This window comes from Pundamilia nyererei, unplaced genomic scaffold (genome assembly GCF_000239375.1).
Source record: "Pundamilia nyererei isolate P.nyererei 1_Seehausen unplaced genomic scaffold, PunNye1.0 scaffold00002, whole genome shotgun sequence".
Taxonomy (NCBI): Eukaryota; Metazoa; Chordata; class Actinopteri; order Cichliformes; family Cichlidae; genus Pundamilia; species Pundamilia nyererei.
In genome coordinates, this window is record NW_005187403.1 from 8,696,992 (window position 1) to 8,711,670 (window position 14,679).

At 40.0% G+C, this 14,679-nt stretch overlaps 1 protein-coding gene across 4 annotated transcripts in view; it reads right to left on the reverse strand.

Annotated features, from left to right (window-relative positions):
• Positions 1-1,943: 1,943 nt before the first annotated feature.
• Positions 1,944-14,679, reverse strand: part of lhx3 (LIM homeobox 3) — a 16,246-nt gene continuing 3,510 nt past the window's right edge. Inside the window, exons 1-6 of one of the 4 annotated variants that reach the window (XM_005720429.1) lie at positions 12,364-12,815; positions 7,582-7,753; positions 7,254-7,453; positions 5,628-5,779; positions 4,335-4,506; positions 1,944-3,214 (exon numbers count right to left, since the gene is read on the reverse strand). In XM_005720429.1, the coding sequence (XP_005720486.1) occupies positions 2,790-3,214; positions 4,335-4,506; positions 5,628-5,779; positions 7,254-7,453; positions 7,582-7,753; positions 12,364-12,433 (1,191 nt within the window). In that variant the 5' untranslated portion in view covers positions 12,434-12,815 and the 3' untranslated portion in view covers positions 1,944-2,789. Of the gene's footprint in view, positions 3,215-4,334; positions 4,507-5,627; positions 5,780-7,253; positions 7,457-7,581; positions 7,754-9,774; positions 9,815-12,363; positions 12,816-14,679 lie in introns of those variants that run through there. The other 3 variants (XM_005720428.1, XM_013909448.1, XM_005720430.1) reach the window with 3 other exon arrangements.

Here is a 14,679-nt window from a genome sequence, read left to right on the forward strand (position 1 = left end):
TTGTTCTTTCTGTCTCAGTCGTATTCTTCCTTAAATTGCGTGCAACCTTGTACAAATACAAATGTACACTCCATATATCACGTTACACTTTTTCCCACCTACTTCTATTTCCTCTGAATTTTCCCACCATTTACTTACGCGTTACGCTCTTCATTCAACTTAAGTTGTTGAATATGCTTTCCGTAGCAAGTCTGTACAACCCATTTGACAAATTGTATAAACGACCCTAATCTAATTTTTCACTCAGAAAATAGTGGATTTCCAACTCAATCTGAAAGAGTGGGGTGACATAATCCCAGTTATTTGCTTAGAGGAGTTCACCCTATGGTCACCAAAATCTCACACCTGCAGAGTGACAGGCTACGTCCACACTAATGCGTTTTCGCATTAGTAATGAGAAGTGAAGGTAAAAGAAAGGGTGAAAATGTTAAAATGTGATGGGGCCGAGAAATCCAAAGAACTTCTTAGAGTGAAAATGCATGAAGCTATAGCACAGGTGCCACGTTACTGCGCCTTTCCTTTAAGCAAAGGAAATCAACAAATAAGCCTTTCTAACCCAAATGCAAACAACCCAGTAAACTGACCGAGCCTTTGACTGTTCACTCTCACCCCCTTACTCTCTTTTCACCAAACACTCTCTGGGTCAGGTTACACACCTGGGATGCAACAATGATACCTGCCTCTCAGCTGGAAGGATTCAGCTCTGGTGTTCCTTCCCTTGTTGTTGGAACCCGAGGAGCAGATCAGGCAGCCATTAGCGGCAGAGGAAGTTGGAGGTTACACTTCAAAACAAAAGAAGGGTATGAGGACAGCTGGCTGTTGTCCTCGTGCATGTCAAATTTTACAAATCTGCATACAAAAACGCACAACCATGCACAAGACTCGGATTCAGTCTCTCTGAATGCAGCAGTATTTACTTTAAACGCATTATCCAAAAATGGACAGATTGCAAATATTTTACATTCTGCTTGGTAATTTAACCTTTTTCACTGGATCCTTTAGTGTAGCGAAAAACAATATTTTAAGCGAAACTACATGATGTAGCATAAAATGGAAAAAAAAGAAAAAAAGTTTTCAAAGGTGTCCATAAGTATATTGCTTCCATCGCGGTTTATTGATTTACATATTTAGGATGCTTGAAGTGAAATTGAAACAGGTAAAGTAAAATGGCTTTACCCGCTAATGGCTTATAGATGGTGAGCACAAATATCAATACAAAAAGAAAGCACCCATTAAAAAACACTACAGAAAGCATAAAGATTTAAAACTTGTATGATGCAAAGGTGTTTCCATGCGTATGTATTACAAGCCCTTATAGAAGGAAACACGTCAACAAAGAACCGCACACATATACACTCGCATGCACGCACACATTTACTGTTTAATCTATTTAATTGAATCTGACTTTGAATAACTAAACAAATGAGGAAATTCACAAGGGGCACTTGATCCCTTCTTGGATAATGGATTGGAGATTCCTTTCCCATAGGGACATTTGGGCAAACAAGACCCAGTAATCTCTGAATTGATGGGTTGACTGCATCAAATTTCTTCACTAAAGAGCTGTTGAACCCCTGATACAGTGTTGGTAGTTAGCCAGATACTCAATTTGCAGACACAGGCAGAACTGCAGGCTTGCTCTGGTTTCACAGTCAGTGTGGCGATATGTACTATAGAGATGCAAGATAAAAAATGCTGCAGGTAAGACGAATAAAGGGTGACTGCCTTGTTCGTTGGTTCTTGTTTCCCTGTTTTAACAATAATTTTTCAAGTGCTAAAAATAACCTAAAATGTAACAATAAAATTTCATCTTCAGTTTTCTGAATAACCGCTTCGAATACTTTACTCAATTACTTTTATGAGCGCTCATTACATAAGGTATGATGCACTGTTTTGTACAGCAACCAAAAAGGACTGAATCCCATTTTGATTTAGGTGACAAATTTATTAAAGTCCTGCCATTTAATTAGGAATCATCATCATCATCATCATTACCAGACAGAATAAATAAGACATAAAACAGGTTTTTTCCCACATAAACAAACATATACATCAGACCCCGGGTACTACAGTTCTTCCTTGGGGTGGTTTCTGGTAGAATGAAACGAACAAGTTACATCTGAGAACACACAAATGCATAGAAGTAATTGGATCCCTAGGTACCATTTAAGACAACATCTACAATTTTTGCCTATATCCCTGTTCAAGAATGTACAAAGTCCTCATATGCGGGTTCTTATTCATGTCCAAGAAGGGGTTTGTATAAAAATAAAGTCTCCACAATGATAAACCATTATATATATTTATATAGACATTTGGCAACAACCAGACATTTAAAGACTTTGAATGTTGAACTGAGTTCTGCACCTACTACACTTTAGTTAACAAAGAGCAGTGGGCGGAGAGGGAGAGTTGGTAAAGCAAACAAAAGGTTGATGTCTAAACTTTCTGAGTGTGTGTGTGGTCTCTATATTGTTCTTAAAGAGCTTATAGTGGTGTCTGAAAATGGAGAATTTTTGAAAAACTCCTTACTTTGCATACAGTATTACTACTGAAGGATAATTGTTAGGCCAAGTCCTTAAAATGAGGAGCATTGTCTTCCTTACTTTCATTCAGATAACACACTCCGAATGAACCTGTCAGTCAGCTATTGATGTGATCCAGGGACAGCAATCTGCTTCCTTTCCTTACACAATCACAGCCCTGTGAGACTATTTTCCAACTCTTAAAATCCAACAGAAGACACAAAAAATGCAGAAAAAAAGCTCAAACTTGTTATTGTTGACCAATCAAAACTGCCCATGGTCCACTTCATCTAACCAGGAGGCAGGACTGGCTGGAAAATCTGGGTATCCGCCGCTGCTGCCGGTAGAGAGGTCTGAGCTGGGGCCGTTAGCTGCCCCCATGGAAACCCTCACAGCAGGGTTGATCCCAGGACCGCTGCCTTGGGCCATGATAGATAGGGCAGAATCAGGGTAGACCAGGTTGGAGATGAGAGGCTGGTGTCTTGGTAGTGCCTGAAGTGACCCCGGTGACTGAGGAAGGCTGTAGGGGCTGTTGGAGCGCATGTCGTGGAACTGGTCTTGAGAGGGGAGGACGCCGTGCTCAAGGGGGAAAGAGTTGCCCGCTTGGCGGCCTCCCATAGCTGGAGAGGACTCGCTCAGGCTGCTGTAAATGCCGTTAGTGTGGCCAAGCTCTGACATTGGTGGTTCATCTGTCAAACAAGGATAAAGATAAAGGAATAATTAAGATAATTAAGATTACAAGAGTTAAAAAAAAAAAGCAGAAATGTTTGCAAAAAATGAACTTCAATAGAGCTGATGCAGTGTGTTCAAGTCAAGTAAAGCTGCACAAATGAGTCTTCGCAAACCCATTTTCCTGATTCAAGTAACTTCCTCAGATTGTTAGCTTGGTGAACTAATTATTAACCCTTCCTGGAATATAAAAATATACTAAACCCAGAGAAAAATATGAAACAAGAGAATATGCTGTATGTCACACCTCAACAAAAACCATAAGTGGCTTAGGGAGGTTATCAGAGCAGCTTGGGCTGCCAGCTTCCAGTTAGCTAATGTGTTTGTTCTCCAGTTACAACAATTCATCATAAACATCCAGTCAACAAAGTACTTTCTGCAAGACGAAATTTTACTGCAGCACTTTGTGATGTGCCTGGAATATCAGACACTATATTCTTATTTGAATATCGTCACAGCTTCATGTATCGAAACGTGAAAGGAAAGCAGATTTTTGCTCTAAGTAAGCAAGTAAGTAAAGTTTATTTAAAAAGTGCTTTTCACAGACACATAGTCACAAAGCAGAGCAAAATAATAATTTAAAAAACGATGATAAAAATACTATTTTATTTTATCATCTGTTTTTTTGTAAATAGCATTTGCAAAAGAAAGCCAAGTTAAACAGAAATGTGTTCAACTTCTTTTTAAAGGAGTCAGCTAAATGTAGCTGGAGTGGTAGATCTGGTGCCATTGTGTGAAAAGCTCTTCAATCTCATATGAGGAAAAATTCATTTGAGCCGGTCATCACTTTCCACTGCCTATCAATATTCCACAGTTCAACAATAATGATGGGTCTATTCAGTTTCCCTGCTTTATTATAAATATTACTCTTTACATAATTGCTCATGTGAAAACATATCATAGTAGGAAGGCAACAAGTGCATGTAATGAATTTAATTGTGAGCATGCTGGCTCACCTTTATGGCAGTTACACTTAAAGTGAAGGAGCCATCTTTATGTTAGTAGTAGCAGTTGTGCTTTTCTTAGGGCACATTTAAAAGAAGCTGTCTCTTCTCTCAGTTATTGCATTGTTGACGCTACCTGTGAAGGACACCTCTGCATCACTGTCCATGCCCTCCTCCTGGATGCTGTCCTTGTCAGATTTGGAGCTACCCCGTGACCTCTTCATATTGCGAAAGTACTGCCCCCATCTTTGGCGCCCGGCATCTTTCTTCAGCCTTTTTTCTTTAGCTCGCCTGTTCTGAAACCACACCTGCAGGGTTAAAGAAGAAGAAGAAGAAATTGTTTTTAGTCAAAGTTGCAATACTTCATGATAAATCATTAGATACAAATACAGTGTCTGACTGATTAAACTAATTAAATCATTTTCAGCTTGTTTTGTTTCTATCATTTATTTAATTTTCTCAGTGTAAAAGACTTTGAACAAGTAGCCACTTTTTTTTTCATCGTTATGACTTCTAAAGAAGTCAAAGTCTCCTACATCTGATGTCCTCAGCTCCTTACGTGATGCACATACTATGCTTTAAAGCATTAAAGCAAAATTAATGTTCAGAGACTGTCCGGACACCACTTCACACCCACTTCAGCTCAAGTGAGAGACTTGAGCAGTGACACCGAACAGTAATCCTGTTTGGTGTCACTGCTAGTGTCCCCAGCATCAGATTTATCATGCATTTAATTAACTTCATGACAGCTACAAGTCGTCCTCAACTTAGAGCAGACAGGTTATCTCGCCGGTGACTTCTAATATTTGAAATTTTGTGACTTTGCTTTTGATCCGCTCAAACTCTGGCTTACAGACAGCAGTATATGTGCAGCCAGTAGTCTTAATTTGTCTGTAATCTCACTGCCTTCTGGTGTCTGTGAAGTCTGATACTAAATGCAAAAACTTCTTTTTTCTCATTCATTTGATCTTGCACACAAAATGTATTCATTTCAGTCACGAGCACAGAAAGCAGTTTTACATTCTTGTTAATGATATTCCGCCCTGAGTGAACCCTCTTCACCCCTTCGCTTTCACTGAATAATGAGGAGCATTTTAGTGGCTTCTGTCTCTACTTTTGTCCTTGCAAATAAAACAATATATATGACCACCACCCAGCAACCAGGAGGGGGCTCTTCAGCAGCAGACAATATGCGAGGGGCCCTCTTAGCATTGTTAACGAGCTTGCACTTAAACAGTGCTGACGTTCAGTCGGACTTCATTTTACTCCATCTAGCCGTAAATCCGCCCCCCACGCCACCCAGCAGGCACCCACACATATATGCACTTGTTCGTACAGTACACTTGTGCCAGGTCAGCTACAATTGTCCCTTGATAATGAAGTCAGGACACTAATGGAATAGCCTTTAATGGATAATAATGTACTCTACCTGCACAACCCGCATATCCAGACCCGTCTCTGATGACAGCTGCTCCCGCACATGGCGGGCTGGTTTTGGAGAGTTATTGTAAGCGTTCTTCAGTGTCTCTAACTGTTTCGCAGTGATGGTCGTTCGTGGCCTTTTTGCTGTAGAATCGGCCTCTGAAAGACAGATGGACAACATACAGTGTCAGCACTGGGCAGGCGTTTTTTTGAGATTCTATGTGGATCTGAAAAAGTAACAATATTTGTTACTAATATTTGTAAATGTGCAAAAATATTTAAAGACAAATTCAATATTTTTATAATTGTACAACAGCTGTCAATCAATTTGCTATAAAGAAATAAGCTCCAGTCTAGTCCATCCAGCTAATTCTGTACAGACATCCTCAGTTGCCAACATTACAATCTCTGATAAATATACGTACTTATTACAGCAACCAACAGCACATAACCTGCATAACATCCTGTCTCCTAATTTTACATAAATAGATAAATTCACTTCAGCTCATAAACCCTAAATCTGGATCCCTGTGCATAACTGCATCATGTCTGCACATCTGTTTGCCAGCACAGCAAAATACAAAGCCATCATCCAAATGGATGCTGCCCAAGTAATTGCACCCTGTCATTAGTAAAATAAACGTGTGTGTTTTTGGTGAAAACTTGTGTTCACTCACTGCATAAATCAGCACAGTAAATTCAAACAAACAGATGGGGAGATAAAAATCGGCCATGCCCACTCTGCCCTATCACGAATGAGCCTGCTGGGACTCTCAGTAATATGAGGTAAAGCAGAGCACTGATACAAAACAGAGTATCTGGTGAACGTGTTTTAGGCTGTTGGCTGCGCCACCTCATATCATTTCAATGACTACAAGTCAGCTGTTCATTTCAAACCAGTATAAACACTGCATCTAACACTAAAGCTCAAATTAATCAGTGCCCCACTATATGCCACGGTTAAAGCAATGTTTTTTTTAACAGCTATAATTGCAAACTTTTACTCTGAAACAGCTTTAGTGGTCTTGAAGCATGTTTAATTTTAATTATGGACTTTTTTAAAATCAAAAACTATCATGTAAGGGAATTATTTTATATTTATACACATGAATAAACGTTAGAAACTATTCCTACAAAAAATAATAAGTGGAATGTCAATTTGCAGCATTTGCAATGTAAAATTCATCCATGCAGACATGTATATATTGCAGTGACTGTAGTGGAGAACAATTCCTGACGCCACTGTATATCATTTCCGTGCTGTAAATAATCCTGAAGCCCGCACAAACTCATACACGTGTATTCTTCTCTCACGGTCAGACATACATGCATCTCTCTCTTGAGTCTCTCCGCCCACTATAATAAGAGTTATTGAAAGCTGATCCTTTCAAGTGCAGAGTGCAGATGTAATCCTCCTGACCTGCGCTTTATGCAGTTTAGTATCGATCGGTTTGGAGGCAATGATGCAATTAGCGCAGGTGGGTCAAAGTTTAAGGATGACGTCTGTCATGGCAGGTTGCTTAAAACAAGCAGACACACAAAGTACAACATGCCGGAGCCTGGAGTCTGACAAACTGATTTGCCGACCGTTTCCCGATCTGTTACACGTGAGGCAATCATATCTGCAGCTCACCTCTCTGCTTGGCGGTCTCGTAGTCGGCCTTGCAGACCAGCCTGCTGTCCTCCATCAAATAGTACTCGTCACCTGTCGCAAGTTGCCGCTTGCAAACAATGCAGGCAAAGCAGTGCAGGTGGTAGACGAAGTCCTGCGCCCTCCTCACCACCTGTGTGGGCGGAATCCCCTGCTGACATGCTGCGCACTTGGTCCCGAATCTCCTTTTGGAAACAGAAGGTTGCCATCAGTATACATCTCATCCAGCAAGCCATAAATGGAAATTGAAAAGAAATAATTAATAATCAATGTCTTATTTAGCACGGTTTATTTTCTGAAAGCTGCTCACTTGAAGAAATCGTCTTTGCAGTAGACACTGTCACCCCTGGTGAAGCACTTGTCCGCCAGTTGTGCCTGGCAGTCGCTGCACTTCAGGCACTTGCTGTGCCAGTGGCGATCAAGCACTTTGAGAATAAAGCGATCGACGATGTGTTGATTGCAGCCTGCACACATTGGGATTTCTGCGGGAGACAAGATGGAATCACAGCATTTTAGTCTTTTAAACGAGACGAGAAAAGAAAAGAAAAAAATCACGAAGGGAATCGGTGCGCAAAATGACAGCCGGGCATGCTCATTGTGCTTAATATAAAGAGACTCTGAATAATTATCTCCTAATGGACACAACTGTTTAATTATGCAAGACTCCCAATAAGAAAACGTCCCGCTTTATAGATAAAATAAAGAGCGGGAGGGTCAAAACACTGTAAATATAATGATAGTAATTAGATTTTTCATTTCACCTGACCCATTCTTCGCTTTTTAGCCCTTTCATCTATTTGTGTGTGTGCGTGTTTTTTTTTTAAGTATTGGCACTTTTTTTTAATAGTATCATTTATGTCCTGTTCATGCTTATGATCTAGGCCTAAAAACACTGGCAATCATTGATTTTATATATGTATTATTTATTTTGTTGTCGTATGAAATAACATAAAATTGAAGTCAGTTATTAGTTGTAAACTAAAATTTAATTGGACGATTCATTTGGTAATTACGAGGATTAATTGTTGGCGTTTTACAGACGCCCTCTTTGTCTTGTTCACTTTTGAAAAAAAAATTCATAGAAGTCACGGAAAAATGAAAAATGAGACTATAATTTTTCATGCATTAAGTAGTAAAATCGCATTTGAAACCGAACAATTAGGCACATTTAAAAACTGAATAATCATTATTACATTAAAAGTGATGTGTTATAAGCTATAAAATGATAAGAAATCGGCTAAATATGAATGTTTTTAAACTGCTTTGTGAGGCACAGGTCGACAGTTTGTAACAACATTCATTCGTTTAAGGTAAAACACACTAAAACTGAAGAAAATGTGCATGGATTGAGATGTGCATACACGCTAACAGCGATTGCTGGTTTGCCTGTAAATTTCCCATGTTTGACCCCCCGGATAAAAGAGAGGCCTCACATGACCTGACACTACATTTTAAAGTATTTTTTATAATGTTCCTTCAGTGCACTTCCCACTTATGAAGCTATAAAATGAATAGATTTTAGAGACGCTTTAAGCGTTTAGCATTAAAACTGCACAAAGGCAAAATAAGGACAGCTACAATGGTAGGTAAAACCTTACGAGTCCTCTTTATTATTAATTAAAAGAAGCTCAACCACTTCATATTCCATCCGTGCAAGGAATCGCATTCCTATTGTTCTGTTGCGGGCTGTTCATAAAATATGAACGAACCATTTCTTCTGGTATCACCAGCAAGCTGTGCACAAGTGCGGTGGCAGCCACATCAAGAACAGGTGTATCCAGGTCATCATTAATTCAGAGAGCTCTGTAAAACTAGAAAGCTGCGGCCTGTAGTCTCACGGCACACACCAACATGGTGTCCAAGCAATTTGCTCACCTTGGAGGGCCCACTTCAAAATACTAAAATGATACACGAACATCCCAGCTGAAATTACACGCATCACGTCAGCAATCTGATAACTGATCAAAATGAACGGTCATAAATATATAACCATGTTCGCGCATTTAAAAACAAAAACAACAACTTGTGAATGTTTACAAGAAAAAAATGCCCAGTTTATTTCTGACTGCAAAATATAGAAAACATAATTAGAGATTCGAACGGTGGATAAATCTGAGTTAAACCGGATTTAACCTCCACACAGAGCATCAAACGAAATTTGAAAGACAGTTCAAGCAGATCAAAAGTTAAAACCCGGTGCTTACGATTGCTCCTGCAGAAATGTGGAGCAACACGAAATGACACGCTGTCAGTCCTGGAAGGTTTTATTTTCCAAAATAAAAGACTGCAGCTGTGGAACATCACCAGTTATGATAGCGCACGCTCAACAGACAGCAATCCCCGTGCAAGTCCCGTGGCCGTATATGACGGCCTTTTTAAAAGGTGTGTGTGAACACATGCCACACACACACACACACACACACACACACACACACACACACACACACACACACACACACGTATGTGCAAAACGAACAATGTGATTATATTTTGCCTTGGTTACCTTTTTGCAACTCCTCGCTGTGAGCCAGCAGAGCGAACAGCATCTCCGCGTTATTTGGTGCCTCTTTTGGAGAGTTGAGCTCAGCATGTCCATCCATTGCTCATGATTAACACTTACATTAAATCAAACCTGCTTTGCTTGTGTCTATCCAAACACACATACACACACTCACACCGGACGTGTTGTCAAATTCGAGCTTGCAGGAGCCCGGGATTGAAACACAAACGCGCGAGAGTCCAGGAGAGCTCGCTTTTATGCTTCCCCGTGCTGAAGCCAGGGCTGTATTACGCTGCGCCGTTTCCTAGGCGACAGGGAGATGGATTAACATCACCTACTGAGTACCTTACCCCGGATCCGAATAAACAGGAGGTTAGGGGAGAAGCTAATAGCTCTTCTGTGCTCAGTGAGGCACTATAATGTTGTAGCCTATTACTTTACAAACATGAAGAGAAAGGATCGAAAAAAAGCACTTGTTTTTATTGAACTGAAATCTATTTGTCTATATGATAGATAGTCATATATGTTTTCATGAAAAAATAATCATACAACACAATATTGTGGCAATAACGTTTGATTTATATGTCTTATTTAAACGCTTAAAGTTTTGTTTTAGGCATAAAAATATCGTAAATACTGAAACACCTGGAAACTTTTTTTCACTGGGTAATTGTAATGATTTAACTATTTCAGATGCTACAACTGCAAAAAAGAAAACATACAACAACAACAACAACAACAAAAAAAACAACCCTGCATGTGCAACCTGATCACATACAACGACCATAGCGGAGCGTGCCTAGAAAAGGTAAGTATACTAAGTCTCAGCTTTTATTTTTTTAGTAAGTTTTTTGTGTTTCTTCCAATTAATTACATTTTGTAATGTAAATTATTTATTTATGTATTTATTGGTTCATGTTCTTCTAAAAAAAAAAATATTACTGTGATTAAAACTGCCACACGACTAAGTATACGCCTTAATTCAGATTCCAATGCATGCGTAAAAGAGAGAATAATAGCTTTTAACTAAAGCAATTCCATCTATTTCATAATAATAATAATAATAATAATAATAATAATAATAATAATAATAATAATAATAATAGAGTAAATTGTATGATTTCATGAGTGCTTTCTTTTTGCATTCCTCCGCTCGGTCAGATTTTTACATTCATTTTAAATATCTTACTAACTCACGAACACATGCATAACTGAGCACGCATACGCGATCTCCATGTCATGTTGAGTGTCTGCTTGAAGACAAGTGTTTATTCAGGGGAGAGATTGGCTGTTCAATAACATGTTGATCGGGCCAGCACCCCAATGAATTTTATTGACACTGATCTTTGGCACAAAAGAGCGCCTGGGGAAATCTCGGGTAGTGCCACAACCGCCAGGACCCGCTGATGAATCTAAAATCAATGTCCCATTTGCCTGTATTTCAGAAGTATATGAACGACGTTTTGGAGAAAGGTGTGGGGTTCATGTGTGCCCCTCTTACTTTTCAGCTTTGTAATAATATTTATGTCATATTGATCGCTCACTTTTGAGGGGGTGAGCCGACAGTAATGTGGCAACAAAGCCATAAAATGACTAATAAAGGTTATCTTATCAGAGAAGTGGCAAGTCGGTTAGGAAAAAGGTTGCAACGTTGATAAAACATGTATTTAAAAAAAAAAATCAAAATACAAATGTTTAAATCTGGTGAAACATGTGGCGGAAATTGGATTGAAAAATATTTTAAGATTTGAATGATTCTTTATTTCAGATAACATAAGTGACTACTGCTACAAAATTGTTCCAGAATCTAGCGAAATGAAGAAGCATCGAACATGAGACTTTTCTGGACACTAAATAACATTTCTAGACTACAATCCACCAACAATTCAAAGCCTAAATTCCATCCCCCCCCCCATAACCAGCCCCCAGTAGCGGCCTCAGGTGTCCCACCTGCCCTGACAGGTGGGACACCTGTTGAGCATGTGTCGTGTTGCTGGGTCCGCTGGTGGGAGCGACTTCTTGCCTACTGGCAGTCTGTCGTGCGTCCTCACAGAGGCTGTTATTGCCACAGCGGGCCCAGTGCTGTCCCCATATCCGCTTCCTGCGCCATGAGCACGGGCGGTGTGAAATGACAACACGCGCATAACATCTGTTCCTGTGAGTCTCCAACAATGAAGACTCATTACGGATTCATAACGTCTCCCACACGCAGTGCAGAACAGGCGTCTCGAAACAGTCTATATGCACCACCGTGGGTTGCCCAGCAGTCTTCCTGCAACTTTTTTTTAGTGCAGTAACATAAATGTCTTATTTATGTTAGGTATTTTTATTTAATTTTTTTTATTTACACAGGTTTGCACCTATTTATATATTTAGCATTTTTCTGGAGTGCCTTTGCTTTCCTCGTTACAGCGACTGTTTCATGCTTGTTACAGATCACTTAAATTAATTTTCAGTCCTGCTGTGCCGGACAGGATCGTGACGAATTCACGGACCCACGGCGCCCAATTAAACTGTATTTGATAGCTGTGTTTCTCCAAACCCTTTGCGTAATTTGCATCAGTTGTAAAAACAGGCAGGCTGTTTTCTTACCTTGGCCAGAATTGTACCGGGAGAAATTCCCGGTGTTTTGACAGCTTGATCCCGGGTGTTCAAGCAGCATTTTGAAGATGCTCCAAAACGAAGACTCACGTCTGTGATTCAGCAGCAACAACAACAAAACCTCTAACGCGACACTGAGTATGTGGATTCAAAACCCCGCACTGTCCTGGAGACTTATCCTCTGGAGATGAAGCTGAGGTTTGTTCGACTCTGGATGAATTTCGGCAAAAAGTTAAAAAGAACTTCCGTGGACCCTTTCCCGTTCGACAGCCAGCAGGAATTGAAACTTTGAATATTCATCAAGTTGATCTTGAACGTTGTGTCGATACCATTGAAATGAGAAGTGGGAAAGTGAGCCTGCACCCTGCAAAACCTACTTCAGCTGAAATAATCAGCGGTCAGCGCTGCCTCTGTCCAGGGTGCTGAAAGGGGAGTTTCCCTAAACAGGCTCGAGGGGTGTGTGCCGCTCAGATATCCCCAGAGGCTATCTTTAAGCGCGCTCACACACGCGCGCACGCACACTTGCCCTCCCCCTCTCTCTCCCTCTCTCTCCCTCTCCTTATCTATGTTGTGTTGCACGTGCCTCTCTTTCAAGGCGCACAATGGGGCAATTGGGCAGTGCTCTTCTCCATTTTATTTGATTAAAAATAGACCGGCACTGCATTAGGTAGATGGAACGAAGATGCCATTATGTAAGCTTATTAAAGTAAACTCACTTTAAAAAAATAATGCTTGAATTAAACACATTTTTCCTTCTGGGACTAGTTTACTGAAATAAACATCAATCGCCTAAAAACAGAAAACAATACATAAAATAATTCAACATGTTTTAATAAGCTGTTTTTCTCCTCCAGTGTAAAGTGGTAAAAAGGGGCATCGCTAACGTGAATTTTTTTGGCTGGTCTCGTGACTGTGAACTGGTCCCATTAGCACCATATGAGACATAACTACACTGAGCAATTTCCTACAGCTTTGATTCAATTTTCCTCGCCCAGCACCCCAGCCCCATGAGTGGTGTAAGCCAATTAGACTCACTACGCTGTTCATTAGTCCACACATCAAAACATCCAAAGAAATCAACAAGTCCCCCCCACCCCCACCCCTCTCACATTCATCATAACTGAGCATCGCCACATCTGCTCTATAACCTCCTAAAAAAACTCACATTTATTATTGCATGACATTAAGCTCAAAACAATGCCTGCTGGATGCTTGTTTTCATGGGTGACTTTTTGTTGTTTTGTGGGCAGTAATCTCTGGTCAACAAGGCTGCACGGATCCCTGTACAGATTAAGGGAGAACTGTAAATCTGGAAGGAGCTGAACGCAGTAACTAGGCTCCTAAAGCCAGTGCAGCATCAAAGGAGCTTAAACCAGAAGCACAACAACAGGACTGCTTTCCTTTTGCTCTCATCAGCTGTCTTCTCTGATTGTGTTCTGCATTATAAAATTATGTAATTACATATTTATCACATAGGATATAAAACAGATCTGGGTTAGGAACAATTAATAATTGATTAATATCCCTATTAATTCTACAATTCTATTATTTCCGTATACTATAAGTGCACAAATTCTCTATTTTTGGAGGAATGTGAAGCATACACTCATGAGCGATCAGAAATCCATATCTAAATTTGTGTCACTACAGCTTTTTCCATGGGCACTTTCTTTTCTCTGCCAGTCTTTTTGTGTTATTTTATCCTCAGCTCCCTCACACGAGTATTATGATGATTATGAGCCAATCTTCCAAAAGATGCCAAGGCTCTTTTCCCTGTTTGTTTGGCTGCTGTGAAACCTCAAGTGCCATCACAGAAAATTGGTAAAGTGTGATACACCTGGGTCCTACTTAAGAAAGCAGCTGCAATCAGCTCCTAATGATTCCATATAAGACTCTGCCTTTTACACCTATGAGAACTTTATTTTTTATTTTTTTATACGTTGATCACGAGCTACTTCAGGAGGCTCACAAGTGCCACACAAATGAGGGCTACTTCAAAGCACACACAGGGTGCTTCACATGAAACCTCTGTTGTCCTTCAAGTGGAGGCACTTTTCTGAACAAGCGAGCGTTTTGGTGAAGGACACAAATTTATACTCAGATCTGTTAGGTTTCAAACGTAATAGAAAATCAACTTCACTTATACTTGAATTCTTTTCTCTAAAATGATTCCAGTTGGAGTGGTGGAAAACCCACCTCGCTCCTCCACTATCTATCTATCTATCTATCTATCTATCTATCTATCTATCTATCTATCTATCTATCTATCTATCTATCTATCTATCTATCTATCTATCTATCTATCTA